General features: G+C 47.8%; 1 protein-coding gene across 1 annotated transcript; it reads left to right on the top strand.

The window, feature by feature from the left end:
- Positions 1–380: 380 nt before the first annotated feature.
- Positions 381–5,636, top strand: LOC147678769 (dnaJ homolog subfamily C member 18-like). The gene has a single exon (XM_086946224.1). The coding sequence runs from the start codon at positions 2,235–2,237 to the stop codon at positions 3,675–3,677; it is 1,443 nt and encodes a 480-aa protein (XP_086802350.1). The 5' UTR covers positions 381–2,234; the 3' UTR covers positions 3,678–5,636.
- Positions 5,637–15,986: the final 10,350 nt, after the last annotated feature.

The following is a 15,986-nucleotide window of genomic DNA, read 5'->3' as shown; positions in this document are numbered from 1 at the left end:
TTCGAAGCAACAAAATCTGAAAATAAATCTTTTGGGTTTAAGAATTCGCTGACTGTCTTGTAGAACCAAATGGGTTCTATGTGCTCAATTGAAAGTGACATTTAGGATGCTTTGATGAGACACATGCTCAGCAGGGACCACCAACGTTGTACAGGGATTCACAAGCTTTCTCTCCCCAAGATGGCGGCTGCGCTGCGTCTTTGACGTCGCGTTCCAGTGTTTCCTTTCAGACTGTGCTGACAGGGGCAAGTTCCCCTCTCGGATGACCGCAGGCCTGCGTCATAAAGGCTTCAGTCTCTCTTTTGTGTCTAGTCCCCTTACTGCGCATGTTGGGTCGCGGTGACAGCGGAAGTCCTTATTTTGTTTCCGGCTGTGTCCCGATCCAAGATGGCCGCCGGGCTCCTGCAGCGGCTCATATTCCCGACGTGAGCTGTAAATAGCGCGGAGCCGGCGGGGGGCATCGGTGCGGCGAGCCCCGCAGGAGCCGGGCGGCCTCTGGAGAGCACCGTGGCGTGAGAGGAGCCGGAGCCCAGCCGGGGCAGAGGAGCGGGGCTTGAAAGGGGCAGCTGCCGAGGACGGAGGGGAAGGAACCTGCAGGAGAGCCGCAGGAGGCCTGAGGAGAGCCGCAGGACCCCGAGGGGAGCCGCAGGAGCCCGAGGAGAGTCGCAGGGGCCCGAGGAGAGATACAAAGGCCCAGAGGAGAGGTGCAGGACCCAGAGGAGAGGTGCAGGACCCTGGGGAAAGCTGCAGGACCCTGAGGAAAGATATAGGGCCCCGAGGAGAGCTGCAGGACCTTGAGGAGAGCTGCAGGGGCAAACAAACCCCATGAAAAAACTGCCAGGCTCAGAGGAAATCAGCAAGTCCCATAAGAAAGCCAGCAGACTCCTCAGAAAAGTGTCCAAGCCCATAGGAAATCTGCAAGACTTAAAGGAATGCCAACAGACCCCTGGGGAAGGCCACAAGGAATGCCACAAAGTCTGCAGAAACTGCCAGGTCGCGTGGGAACCTGGCAGGCCCTGCTGTAGGCTTCTAGGCACTGCGAACTGACCTCTGAGAGAGGCTTTAAGTCACTGAGAGAGGTGATCACCCCTGTGGATTGAGACCTGCATTAAGCCAGTCCAGCATAGAACCCACCTGCTCCAGAGCCACAGAGAGCTGTTTGTTTGCCACACAAAAGGATGACATTGCTTTACAATCTTGGGAGCACAAGATGGATACCAGTCACATTTGGTGATCCCCACTCCTTCCTTCTCACTGCTACTCCAATGGAAGAATCTTGTTTCAAGACCTTGTGCGATGGTGTCCACTTAAACCTTTCTGCAGAGAGAGTTCAAGGCAGCAAGAAAACAACCAGAAATCGTCTCAGTGAGGAATGTCTTTATGCAAAAAGCTTCACTTTTGAGGATGTTTTCCAGGTAGCTTAACCATGCGTTACTTGCATGTGCTTCATTAAGACATGGTGACTCATTATCGTTTGAATTTTTCAAGATTATTTAAAGGATGTGGCTCAGTGCATCGAAACCAACTACTCGTTCTTGAGAAGTCTTATCTCTTCATTATTTAAATGACTAAAGCTTGTTGACCCTGTCACAATTTGTAAGGGGGAGATGTTCTTTGCCAAGGCAGTGCCAAGTGGATACCTTTGGAGCTTGAAGATATCGGTCTGCCAATGGAACGTATTGAAAACCTTGAATTGATGACTACAGGTTGGCTAAAGTCAATGCTTGTGTTCGGTGATGGAAATGCAAGGTCTGTAGGCTACAAACACAGAGACCGATTGGAATTTGCAGTGTCCTCTCAGATAATCATCTCGTATTTGCTATCTTTGCTTGGATAACCTTCTTGTGCCCCCTTCAGTTCAAGGGGCTATAAAGACTAACCTTTGACTCTTTTGTCTGATTTGCCAATGTGCTGAGGAGGATGTTTTTGATATGGAAATTGTAGAAATTCTGAATATGCATTCATAATTAGAGAGAGGACCGTGTGAACATTTACATGGGTTTCAGGACCACTATTCAATACTGGAAAATTAACCAATTTAGTAAAGTAGGCCTCCCTGATCTCTCTGTCTATGAAAAACAGACTTTTTTTTCTTCAAGAGAGCAGGACAGGAGTGTTTACTGGTCCCTACCATTCATATAACACAAAAGACTCCTTTAGTCAAACGTGTTCACCCACCAACCCGCTTCTCACCTAGCCTCCCCCTGCCGTCGGCCGGGTTTATATCTTAAACAATGTTAAGAGAAAGGGCAGAGAAGCTAATCAAAATAGCTAGAGTGCATCTGCAGTCAGGGAGACGTGAGGATGCCTTGAATTATCTGTACCAGGCTCAAAACCTGTGCCCCACTCAGAAAGCCAGAGCCCTAATTGAGGCCATCCGGAGCAGTGGCCGTGATAGCTTCCGGGTTCCTCCTGCTCACAGCAGACAGAGGACTGGGGAAACGGGCGCAGGCTGGGCAGAGAACCACTTCTATGCAGCCCCTGAAGACTGCCATTGCCCCCAGGATGCTTTCCATGAAAGTTTGGGACATTGCTTTCGCTGCTCTGGGGATACCTTCTACCCCAGCCCTGGGTACAGAAGAAGGTGTACACAGGGTGCCTCTAATGCCTCTCCCAGGGGTTGTGGGTACTCGGAGGGCACCTTCCATACTACCTCCCGGGGATGTGGCTGTTGTGGGGAACAATCAGATGAAGATTCTGGTGGTAGTGCTAGAAGGTGGCAGTCGCACAGCGAGACTGGGCGAGTACCTCCCAATCACAGTGCAGAGGCTGCAGACAGCAGTGGGCAGGGTTATACAGAAGAACAACTTAATGGGGTGCAGAGGGTTATTAGAAGCAGCCGGACCCACTATGAGACCCTGGGAGTGCAGCAGAATGCCAGTGATGAAGAGCTTAAGCGGGCCTACCGTAAACTAGCACTGCGCTTCCACCCAGACAAGAACCATGCTCCTGGTGCCACAGAGGCTTTCAAGGCCATTGGGCGCGCCTTTGCAGTGCTTAGCAACCCCGAGCGCAGGCGGCGGTATGACGAACATGGCGATGACGAGCAGGAGGCCTGTAAGCCAGCCCAGGCTCGCACCTACACGGAGCCTGCAGACATGACCCCAGAGGAACTCTTTAACTTGTTTTTTGGGGGTCGTTTCCCAACTGGGAGCACATACATGTACTCCAATGGGGCTCCTCCTGCTCGCCATCCTCGTCAGCAAAGGCCCCGCCAGCGTTTCCGCAATGAGCGCCCGCCCACTCGGGCTGAAGACAATCGTTCCCAGAGTGGTTATTCAGTCTTACTCCAGCTGCTGCCTGTCCTGGTTCTGGTGGTGGTGTCGGTAGTGGCTCAGCTGGTGGCTCACAGCCCACCATACAGCCTCTTCCAAAAGGCTTCTATGGGACATACTGTGGCTCGTGAGACCCAGGCCCTTGGGGTGCCTTATTATGTGGACCGGAACTTCAAACAGGCCTACCGTGGGCAGTCTCTACAGGAGCTGGAACAGGCTATTGAGAAGGACTACATAGATTATGTGCAGACCAGCTGCTGGAAGGAGAAACAGCAAAAAGCTGACCTAAGCAACCTGGCCCGGCTCTACCGGGACGAGCGACTGAAGCAGAAGGCGGATTCCCTAAAACTAGAGCACTGTGACAAGCTGGCCCACATTATGACCCTCCAGCAAGGGGGCTGAGGTCACTGTATGAGGGTTCGCTCACTCTAGAGGAGAGCGGTCAACGAACACTTGTAGGGTGGATGGCGGGTGGCGATAAATCTTGCCAGGGGACATTAGAATGTCTCCTGAAATTAAAGCATTTAAAAAGAGGACCACTGAGATCAAGAAGACCACCTTTTCCAAACATTGGGCAGAATGGGCTGTGAAGAGGGATCAAGTGAGTAAGTGCGGGTGCTTTGATGGTTCCCGAAGCTTGCAGTGTCCATAACAGGGGCCTATGGGTGATGTGCAGCGGGGGTTGTCATGAATTGGCCGCAGCTATTAGCCATTCTTAAAGTTCTGCCAAAACCCATAAAAAAAGCATTGTTGACCAAAACACCCCCTGAAACTCCTCTTTTGTGTCCTCATATAAGTGACAGCTCTCCCTAGGAAGGGCCATTCACACCAGATAGTTTGTACTTCAGTGCACCAACCAACAGTTATTATTGCAGTTACGAGTCGCAAATGTTAAGCCTCAATATGTTCATGATATTTTCCAGTGATGGTGTTGTCTCCTAATTAGAGGTGATCAGTTTAGATGGCCCCAAGTCCCACCATGACACTGTTTACAAGTTTAATTCTCTCTGCTTCCTTCAAACTAATTTACAAAAAAGCCATGTTGAGACATGTGCACGCTGCTCTGCTTCACATAGATAAATAACCAGGGACTGCTCAGTGCTGTTGCAAGAATGAGGGTCTCTAAGGCGGAATGTGGAGAAATGACCTGAGCACTTTGTTGTGTATCATTTAGTGGATTTGAGATACTCGTTTACTCCAGTGGACCAGCTTTGCTAGATGAAACACAACCGCAGGGCGGCTGCGTCTGCCCAAAGTGCCGAGAAGCCAAGTAATTGGTGACCGCTGTACTTTACAGAACGTAACACTTGATGCCCTTGACCCACTCAATAAGAATTGAGAGCCCTAAAAGCAATATAAAATTCAGATGTAAAAGAGTGCATTATGCAGATGATCAGTTTTAACCCTCTATCCCACCCTAATCAGTAACAGCATCTGCATAGTTAAGTCAGGACTGAGCCCTGCAGTCTGTTGGGGCACATGCTACAATTAGTGTAATGGGTGTTTGTAGGCCTGGGTGTATGCGGAAGAAGGTTTGTGGTTCAACTAAGGCAGTATTTTGTATGATATGGAGTCTCACCAGTGATAGGATCCTCTCGGGGATAGAGGGTTTGGCAGGGTTTGGGATGGTGATCTCTGGGAATTTGAGGCTGGTACATCCAGGTGTAACAAGTTGTGTACCTAGGCATAGATTGTTGGGGAGCCCCAGGTGAAACAGGTGTTGGATTCTGTCTTCCGCTTTTATGAAAAAAATGAACTGCTGATATGAATCTTTCTCTCAAAGTGAGACCAGGAGAAATCGATCTGTGCTCAGTCCATTGACCCGTGTAAATCCACTTGGTACATCCTTGTGTGTTGATGTGTAGATCAGCAGTCCTGGGCTGCGCCACAAACCTAGACCTAGAATCCATGTTGGTTGTGTTGACCTCTTTCGCAGTGCATGAAATCATGATGGACTGTTGGTGGGGACTGCAGCCCCTTGGGATGATCCTGCTCTTTACTCTGGCTGGATCAATGGATTGATACATTGGTTTGGTTCTAGACTTGGGCAGTGCTCTTATGCACCTCTGCCCCTTACACAGCACTGCCTATTTCTTGCCTGACTTCAAAGACACTGAACATTTTGTGGCCAGAGCCATGTGCAACAGTTGAGTCTTGTGAACGGTCTCAGGAGTTGGGCTGCATGGCCGCCTCTGCGGACACTAAGGACCTCTAGTGAAGCAGTGCGGCCGCTTCACTTGGATTGAACATGTACTGCTTGTCGTTCACCTCCTGTTTTTATTTTCTTCTCATTGCATATTTATATTAATTTATTCTATTTATTGTAATGATGTATCACATAAAGAGTGCTGAGTAATGAAACCTGTGTTTTTGCTTAAATGATATGCAGACCTCGACACATCAACCATCTATGACATGGACACAGGCTGTTGGAAGAGACTGGCCGCCTTCACAGGCATGGATCTGGGAAGTGGGGGGGCTGGAAGGAGGGTTTCCACGTGTTCTTAAACTGCAGTGATGTGTGAGTAGCCTCCAGTGACCGTGAAGATGCAAATTGGCCTCTAAGCGTTTGGTGCTGATCAGAATCCTTCTTGCCTTCTCAGTTGTTAGTCCAATCTTTGATTGTGTATTGAGCCTGGCATTCACCAAGTCAACCCGCACCTCCTCCTAAATCTTATTTCTGCTGTCAGTCAATCAATTTAATCTTTATTCAGCCATATGTGGTTGTAAAAGACTAAAGCATTACAGAGCAGTTAATAGAGCATAAAACTATTTTAAAATGACCATTATTCACAACATTTGAGATTAAAAACCGATAACCCAATGACAATGAAGTGTAATAGCTAACGCTCGGCGAGACAAAAACAACAGCACATAAGTCCATTAAAACAGCTTCCATATTAAGTGCATAATGCAACTATAAAATATAGCCTGATCAAAGGCAATGTTGTCTTTCTGAGTGATCTGGATGCATGACATAACGTGTATTTTGTAAAGCCCACGTTCACGCAGAAGGATATCTTGGTGCTGAATAACAGATGTTTATTGTTGCCCAACTGAGTGGAGCTTGTGTTTTCGGCCTCAGAAGGATGAAAGGCTGAGTGGACCTGCCTGGAATTGAACCTGTGGCCATGAGGTCAAACACAGGCCCCTACAGTGAACGCATTAGTCCACTAAGCCACCGGACCCGGCTCCGTGTACAGTGAATATCAGTTGGGGGGGCCTTGCAGAGGAAGTCGACACTGTTGTAGCTCATGTCTTCAGACCGCTTCAAAGCACTGACCAACACTTCATGGAATACATAAATACAGATATTGGGACCCAGAGATGGAATGGTGGACACCAAGGTCTGTGTTGTCTCTGTTGCCTCACCCTGCTCATTTCCTGCCCCTTGAATCTGCCCTGGTGGGAGGAAAGTAAACATAAGTAATACGTGTGTCTTGTCCCCAGGTATTTGGTGGGTGAGTCCTGCCATGGGTATTCAGTGGTGCCATACTGCTGATGGTAACTAATAGATAAATACCACAATGGCTAAAGATTTGTGGCCACAAACCCATGCTAATAAGTAAGGGTGGACTGCATATTGGCTTGTAGGTGTGGGTCACCACCCTCTGGGTATTAGAGTAAGTAGGCACCCTGCAGCTCTCTGAACCTTTGCTCACAAGACTTCAGACAAAAGACTTGGAGTGCCATCAGTAATATTCAGCTGTAAAATACTGGAGTGAGGTCTGAAAGCACTGCACACATCCCACCCGCCCCCTCTTGAATGTACTTCACTGGCAGTGTTGTCCAAGCTCCTCCCTTAGCTCTTTGGTGAATGTGGGGCCATGGTACAGCATCGCAGATCAGTTGGCGGTCAGTGCAGTGGTCTGCTGCTTCCTTTTCTTTATTTCAATAATGTCAAATGGTTATTTGTCAATGTGCCACTGTTCCGCCTTCTTCTTTGACACCTGAATTTGCCCCCGTTGATGCACGTGGTGAAAGTATCTTGTCCTCCTTATGCTGTTTCCGTTCTCCCATAATGCTCCTTGCTAGTTTGACCTGAACCAATATCTGTGTGATCGGTCCTCAATATGGTTTCTGATTTCATTTGAATAGTTTTCCACCTTCATGTTTTTTCTGCTATGGCAGAATCCCAAGCAAACTTATTTTGAACACTTTGTTGCTCGCATGTTTTGGTTATTAATAAAAAAAAATTGCTCCACTAGCCCAAAGCCCCCACCTGCTTTCTACACTGTTCTGACATGGCTTAAGTTCTGTTCGGGGATGTCCTCACCGTACACTCTTTAGTTCTCGGCTAGACCGTGCATGCTACCTCAAGGAGACGTGTTGGGTTCTATCTTTCGGCTTATAGGCCGAACAGCTCCTACAATTGGTAAACTTCAGCGTTGCTCTAAGTTGTATTTGGTGCTATTCGTTAGGGCATGCTGGCTTCATGTCCTCTTCTTGTATTTGTCCCATAGCGCATGGATCAAGTACATGTCTTCTTACACTACTACTGGTTTGCAGGGATATTTTTTTCTTTGTTTTCAAGCACTCAATAGGAGTACATATGTTTTCAGGCAGTCTCCCTTACACATATACAACTAAAATGCATGTGCATTTACATAAACTAATGCATTTCTTAAAAAGTTGTTCAAACATGAACATCAATGTTTTTTTTATTTTTTTTTCCACCATCCAATGGTATTGGAGCACTCGCTGCATCCTCTGTCTAGCCATAGCGCAAACACAAGCCAATGGTATTGAAGCCCTCACTGCATCCTCTGTCTAGCCATAGCGCAAACACACACCAATGGTATTGGAGCACTCACTGCATCCTCTGTCTAGCTATGGCGCAAACACAAGCCAATGATATTGGAGCACTTTAAGTGCTCACCAGTTATATTGCACAACGCATTTTTGTCATCGATCCTTCTTTAAGTAAGCTTTTTTTTTTGCCTTTTGTTGCTTGCCCATCTACCCATCACTTCCTGCTTCCTTGCTTGACTCACCCCAGCCCACTATCTTCCTTGTTGCTACTGCTTTGTGTTTTTTTTTTTTGCGCGATCTGATGGTATTGGAGCGCTTGTTCTGTCCTCCATCTTGCCATAGTGCTAACACCAGCTGACGGTTTTGGAGCGCTTTGAGTGCTGACCAGTTATATCACACAATGACACCTTCATTGTCGTAAGCAAGAGGAAGCGTTAGTGATTTGCCCAGAATCACAAATTGTCCAACAGACCCCGAGATTCAAAGCTGGTTCTCTAGTTCCCCTCTCGGCGGCTTTGGCCGTTATGCCACATCCTTGCTTCACTTCAAAGCTCCTCAACTGTTTCTCGCTATCACTTCCACATTTGTTTAACAATACCCCGTCGACGACGGACCAGCATTGGCAAAGTCAATAGATCTTGACAATGGCCAAGCTATTGGCCTTTTCAATGTGAATGTTCTTTAGCCATGTTGTCTAACAGAGCATCTCTTCTGCGTGGCTTAAAGTCACTGAAAAAAGTGCTCCGATGCGGCCAGCGCAGGCAATAGCATAGCACTTTTTTTTTGTTAGGAGGGGCAGGACTGTACACTCAACATGGGGGGTGAAAAGACTCTGTGTCGGCTCAGCATCCTGTGATTCCGGGTTTTCTGTAACTTTTAGCCATGCTCAACAGCAGATGCGTTACTAGACCGCATGGCTAAAGTACATTTACATTGTCCAGGCCAATAGCTCAGGCATTGCCGAGACCTATTGGCTTTGCCAATGTTTGTTTTAATACTAGAGGTCGTTGTGAAAGTTAAAGTTTCCCTTACTAGGGACTGGGCTCCAGTATATAACGAAATTACAAGCAGATTCTGTTTTGCGGACCATGAAGAGTAAGATTGGTGCAGTGGGAGGCCTTCTGTGCGCACTGGGACCAGTTGTAAGTATTCAGAAAACAAGATAATTTTAAAGGGTGTTAGGGCTGGTGGTCTTTGCACTGTTTAAAGCGTGTTTACATTGAACATACTGTATCTTTTGGGTGAATGGGGCTGCCATGGAACAGTGAACATCAGTCTGTTCTCCCTCACTTCGTTATTCATTTATTTTGTTACAGTTCATGCACTATTTAATTAATTATATAAATCCTACATTTTTACTGAATAACATTTTCAGTTAAAAACATACAAGCTTAGCCTTCTTAATTATTATCAAACACAATTTCCAACAGAAAAAAACAGCTTAATGAAGAAAGCAAGCAATTAATCTATTGGTTGTTGTTGTATGTACTTTATTCGATAAAATTATCATAAAAGTAATCTATTGGTCTGTGAGTGTTTTGGTCAGATTGTTGTACTGACATAAGTAAGAGCAGATCCCTACATGGGACCATGGTAGGCGTGTGGCAGATTTTCAACTGGAAATAGACCTATTTCACACTCCTGTGTAATGTGTGCCGGATTCACAAAGTGCAGACAGACATGTGCACCATACGTGATGCCACTGTGGTATGCTTACTTATCAGTAGGACACACAGCGTCTTTACCGTATACAATCACAGAAGTGAGGAATCCCAATGTTATGTCGGAGGAGTAGTCGGAGGAGTCTCGTGCAGACGTGGCATTCGCCCGTTCTCTGACGAATGCCCATTATGAAGACGTTTTCAAGACTATAGTTACACCTGAACATTCCAGGTGCTTCATGTGTGAGAAAGGGTGCCTACTCTCTAGTTTTACCAAGGAAAGTCTAGGAAGCTGAAGCACGTTAAGAAAAGTAAATGAAGTAACAAAAAAAACAAAAGTTTAAAAAATGTCTTCCGCAGAGGCGTGAGTACTCTGCGCATTCTGAACACTGCTTACAGGGACTGTTTGGTAGACAGTTGTGAGTTATCTTTTGCGCGTCACATTCACAGACACCTGCTTTTTTCCACACGCTTAAGTCACACATGTATAGATGAAAGTTTAATTGAGTCGGGTAAACTTGTGTTTATTATGATCAGGAGTAATTTAAGAGATGCCATAATTTATACCACTTCAGTTCTGCTGTGAGCTGGCAGAGAGCTGTGGGTGAGTTCAGTATTAGCAGAGGAGCTTTAGGTCAGAGTGGAGGTGTGTTGACCTGGCACTCAAGGGCCACTGCTGGGCTATCTGTGGCAGGAAGGGCTGAGATGCATTGTTGTAGCTGTGTGAGAAGCCCTGGTCTGCACCCTCTTGGGCTTTTTTCAGTTTCTGCTGCTGCAACGTTTGCCATTTGATTTGTATGTAAAACAGACCCCTGCTGAATGCATGCGTTTCGTTGGCATGGAGGACACAGCTATGTGCCTCTCCCAAGTATTGAAAGCGTCAAGGGATACTGGGCATGACTGATGTCCATTGGCCGAGCGGCGTGTCAGTCCTGCTACTGAAAGAAAGGGGCTACATGTCAAAAATGAGATAATAAAGGAAACCTCTTCCCTTCACTATCTGGCCACCTACCCATCTCTACCCATATAACTGAATAACATATCCTCTACTCAAATTACTTTATATTTACTATACTAATTTTCAACACAAATCCTTTATGGGTTCCGGAGTGGCGCGCTACTCGACAGAAAAGCGCATCAACATCCATCAGGCGTAACAAGTCCTATATGAATGCAAATCTTTCCTCACCTTTTATCCCTCTGCTATCCTTCTCACTCCGAGTAACAGACTAATATCCACCACTGAAATTACTTTCATATTTCACCATATTAATTCACCACTAATCCTTTATGGGCTTCCAGAGTAGCGTGCTTCAACACCCCATCAGGGGTAACAAGCGCTGTATAAATACAAACCTTTTTTCTTCCTCTATCCTTCTGCTATCATTCCAAATAGCTGACTAACCTATACACCACTTAAAATGTACTTGCATGTTTCACTATACTAATTCAACACTAATCCTTTATGGGTCCCGGAGTAGCGTGCTACTTGCCGAAAAAGCACTTCGACGCCTCGTCAGGGGTAGTAAGCGCTATATAAATGCAATTTTAATACAATTCCAAAAGTGCTGTAAATGCCAGCTGGTGGGGCCAATTCATTTATTTTCACACGGTAAATCACCCTCCGATGGATAAATGGTGGAACTAGTCCTTTTCAGATACACTCTGTTACCCACAGCAATGTTTAACTCCCCGAGCTATCTTTCCAACATGTTGGAAGAGACATGGGTGCTTCATAAATGCTTATGTGTCTCTCTTTATCTCTGCAAATCAGGTCATGTCAAGATCCACAGATCATCATTGTAGGATCTTTTTCGTGCTACTTGTGTTTTCTGCAGCACTTTCTCTAATTCTTTTAAAAAGAAACGGTATCATAATGTCAAGATAACTATTGACATGTGGTTATGGTGGTTGGGAAGAGAGAAAGACCACAGGGCTGTCAGCTGCTCAAAAAATAGATAGAATATGTACAGCCAGTTAGCAGCAGTCTTCTATTTGGGAATCCATACATCTTCCTGTTGTCTAGAATGCGGACACTGCTGACATCAGGCTTCTCTGCGGCCTGTCTACAAGCAGGCATATTATAATGGCTGCCTAATCCTTGCATCGACTGCCTGTGAGGCATAGGATCGGCTTCCTTCATAGGGCAGTCTAGTAAGTGCAAGCACTCCAGATTTAATCGTCGGACAGTCTCATTGCAGAGACCCTGGCAGACATAGTAAGACTTATCAGGATGTATATATTTCAAACTACTGTTATTCTGTTTTTAACAAGAAAGTAGTGGGTCATCATAGAACTGGTCTGGCTGCAGGGAGAGGTCGAATAAATAAAGGACCTGCGTTGGGCAGTACGGGATGTCTTTGCGAAGTTTCTGGTTTCTTCTAGAGCGAGGTCTAGAATGCCCCGATTTACTCTTAGTCCTACTCCTCCTCATCCCAGTCGTCACTTCTGAGGTTTGACCCACCACAGGTAAGGAAATGTTATATTTAACCCCACCCACCTTCAACTGGGAGCTGTAATAAGTTTGCATTCCCTCAGCACTGTCTGTAAATATTAAGCCACGCCAAAGGCTTTAACCATGGATTGATGGATGGATGGATGGGTGTGTATGTGATGACTGACGAGTAAGACCGAGAGTAATGAAGATTACCGGTAGGTAAATGGTACATTACCTCTTCGTCCCTTGTCCAAGTCATCACATTTGAGGTAATCTCAGGTCCACTGGAATTGTGCAGACTTAATGATATTCGCATAGTTATAGGTTTGCCCTTTGCCACATAAACTGCGGATTTTAACAAAAAAATAGTTCCTAGCTCAAACGATTCAAAAGTTACTCAGAATACAACAACACGTGTTGCAGCGCAGTGGAAGGCCCTTTGCATAGCTGGACTGATCACATTTCTGTTGCTTATTGCTATATTTGGGTGTTCAACTGGTACTAATGAGGTGCAACCAGTGCCCTGAAAGTGTTACTAAGTTTAAAAAGGGGATAATATTTGTAATTGTATTTATATCGTGCTTATTGCCCCTGATGAGGCGCGTTATGGCGAGTAGCACTCTATTCCAGAACCCAAAACGGACATGTGGTGGATTAGTATAGGGGAATATAAGTTGTTAATTGGAGCAGGGGACACGTGAGTCTATTAGTTTGATTGAATAGGATAATGGAGAAAAGAGTTAAGAACAGGGTATTTGGGAGATAATAGTAGTAGTAGGAGGTTTGGGATGAGTCGAAGGAGGGATAGAGGCGGGAAGAAGCTAGAAAGGGATTAGGGAGATCATAATTGTCAAGTGAGGTTTGGGATGATTCAAGTGAGGCATACATGAACAAAGACTCTAGAAAGGTTTATTTGCGCAATCGCAGTAGTAGAGTGAGTTCTGGATGAGTGATCGAGTGGAGGTAGAGGATTTATTGAGTGGCATAACATGAGACATGGAGTACTGCATTTTAGAGATTGTTTTTGTCTTTTCTTCAACAGTAGGAATAAAGTGATAAATATATAGATACAGAACTACATAGAAAGGGTATACATGAGCGACCCTTGACCCTGCTCCAGGCAGTTCGCTCCCAATGCCGCACAGCTCCACCTGTCTGTGTCCGTGTCCCTGCTCCTAGCTCTCGCTGCTGCTGTGAGATCGAGGCCCTCCTCCACCCGCAGGCCCCTGCTTGCGCCTCATCCCTGGTGGCCTAGCGGCACTGTAAGTATCTGTCTGCTCGCTCTGTAATTGTACTGGTTCTCTTGTATATCTTACTTCTGTATTATACTTTCCAACTGTATCTGTATTGTTGTAGTTATTGTACTTGCTTATATTTGCTCTGTAGTCTGTTTTACACTGCCCCGCACTTCGTTCTCTGTCCGTTCTCCCTTCAGCCCCTCTCCCGCTGCTGCGTCTCCTATGGCCCTGCACCCCTTGCTCACTCAATAAATCCCGGCTCCCAGCTGCTCCTCCCTCCCACCTACCCTTCTTATGGTGACGATCGCACACCTGCTTCCTGGCCGCGCTGAATCGCACCCAAGGACCCTTCTCCTGCCGGAACTGCAGCTTCACCAGCCTCCGAACCGCAAAACTGCCCACCTAGAAAGGACGCAACTACCTTAGATGCATTCTTCTTAACACCCGCTCTGCTTGCAGGCATGCCATTGAACTCGGAGACTTACTCTACTCCACCTCCCCAGACGTTGCCTTTCTGACGGAGACCTGGATGAACCCCTCCTCGGCACCCGACATTGCCATAGCCATTCCTGACGGCTACAATATCACCTGTAGGGACCGCACCAACGGAACAGGAGGAGGAATCGCCATTGTCCACAGGAACACCCTCAGAGTCACGACCAGCACTGACAACAGGCTCATCACCACCGAACACCTGCACTTCCAGATTCACACTGACCCCAACACCACCTTCAGAGGAACCCTCATGTACAGACCCCCCGTCCCCTGGCCGCAGTTCAGCGACTCCATCGCCGACTTCGTCAACACGCACGCCCTTGCGTCCACAGACTTCATCCACCTCGGAGACCTGAATTTCCACCTCGAACAACAGCAACTCCGACACCCTGCTGGAGAACCTCGCCGACCTCTGACTCAAACTGCTCGTCACAACTCCTGCCTACCTTGACAGACACACACTCGACCCAATCTTCTCAGCCTGCAACCACGTCCCCTTCAACTACACCACCAAACTTCACTGGACTGACCACTGCTGTGTCCACTTCACCTTCAAAAAGCCTACCACGCACCACTGCACATACAAGCTCCTCACCGCAGCTGGAACAAAGTCACCGAAGACCGGCTAGTCACCTCCCTCGCCCATAACCCACCGACGGACGCCACTGACACAGACTCCGCTGCCCTCAACCTCAGGCAATGGATCGAAGACTGTGCCAACACTCCGCCCTGATCAAGAAACCCTCGAACAGACGCACAGACAGAAAAGCCATCTGGTTCACCGCCGACCTCCAGGCATGCAAGCAGGTCTGCTGTAGACTCGAGAAGAAGTGGCACTCCGAACAGACACCGGATAGCAACACAGCCTACAAGAGCGTCATCCGCAGACACCACCAACTCATCTAAACCGCCAAAAGGACCTCCTTCAAAGAACGCATTGACAACAACGCACATAACAGCAAAGAGCTCTTCAACATCGTGAAGGAACTCTCCAACCCAGCTCCAGCTCCAACTCCAACAACATCCCGCCACCACAAGACCTCTGCGACTCCCTAGCCACCTCCTTCCACCGCAAGATCGCAGACATCTACGACCGCTTCAGCAAACAGGCCCCCGACAGACACAGGCTCCTCTGACTCACCGCCCCCCAGCCACATCGACCCCCTGCTTTCCTGCACCCACGTTAATGACGAAGACACCATCAAAATCATGAACACCATCCACTCTGGCTCACCATCTTACCCCTGCCCGCACCACATCTTCAACTAAGCAAGCTCCACCATCGCACCCGATCTCCGCAACATCAACAGCTCCTTCGAGGCCGCCACCTTCCCGGAGAGCTAGAAGCACGCCGAGATCCACGCCCTACTCAAGAAACCCAAGGTAGACCCTAAGGACCTCAAGAACTTCCGGCCCATCTCCCTCCTCCCGTTCCTGGCGAAAGTCATTGAGAAGATCGTCAACAGGCAACTGTCCTCCTTCCTCGAACAGAACAATATCCTGGACCTGTCCCAATCCGGATTCCGAAGCAACCACAGCACCGAAACAGCCCTCATTGCTGCCACCGACGACATCAGGGCCATGATGGACAACGGAGAAACGGCGGCCCTCATCCTCCTGGACCTCTCGGCCGCCTTCGACACTGTCTGCCACCACACCCTCCTCTCACACCTCCACAACGCAGGGACCCGCGACAAAGCACTGGACCACCTCCTTCCTCACCAGCAGAACCCAGAGCGTCCGCCTCCCTCCGTTCCGCTCTAAAGACATCAAGATCATCTGTGGCGTTCCCCAGAGATCGTCCCTCAGCCCAACGCTCTTCAACATCTACATGGCACTGCTCGCCAACATCGCCAGATCGTACGACCTCAACATAGTCTCATACGCCGACGACACCCAGCTGATCCTCTCCCTCACCAAGGACCCCACCACCACCAAATCCAACCTCCAAGAAGGAATGAAAGCCATCACCGAAGGGATGATGAACAGCCGCCTGAAACTGAACTCCGACAAGACGGAGGTCCTCATCATCGGATCCAACCCCTCCGCCTAGGACGACTCATGGTGGCCAACCGCACTGGGAGCTGCACCGCCAACTAACCACGCACACAACCTGGGAGTCATCCTG

This window comes from Lissotriton vulgaris, chromosome 12 (assembly GCF_964263255.1).
Source record: "Lissotriton vulgaris chromosome 12, aLisVul1.2, whole genome shotgun sequence".
Classification (NCBI taxonomy): Eukaryota; Metazoa; Chordata; class Amphibia; order Caudata; family Salamandridae; genus Lissotriton; species Lissotriton vulgaris.
The sequence above is the reverse complement of the archived record's forward strand: the minus strand, read 5'-3'. Positions and strand labels throughout refer to the sequence as shown.

Bases quoted from the DNA above. Each gene is read 5' to 3' on its own strand.
- LOC147678769 (XM_086946224.1), top strand. From the start codon at position 2,235: ATGTTAAGAGAAAGGGCAGAGAAGCTAATCAAAATAGCTAGAGTGCAT.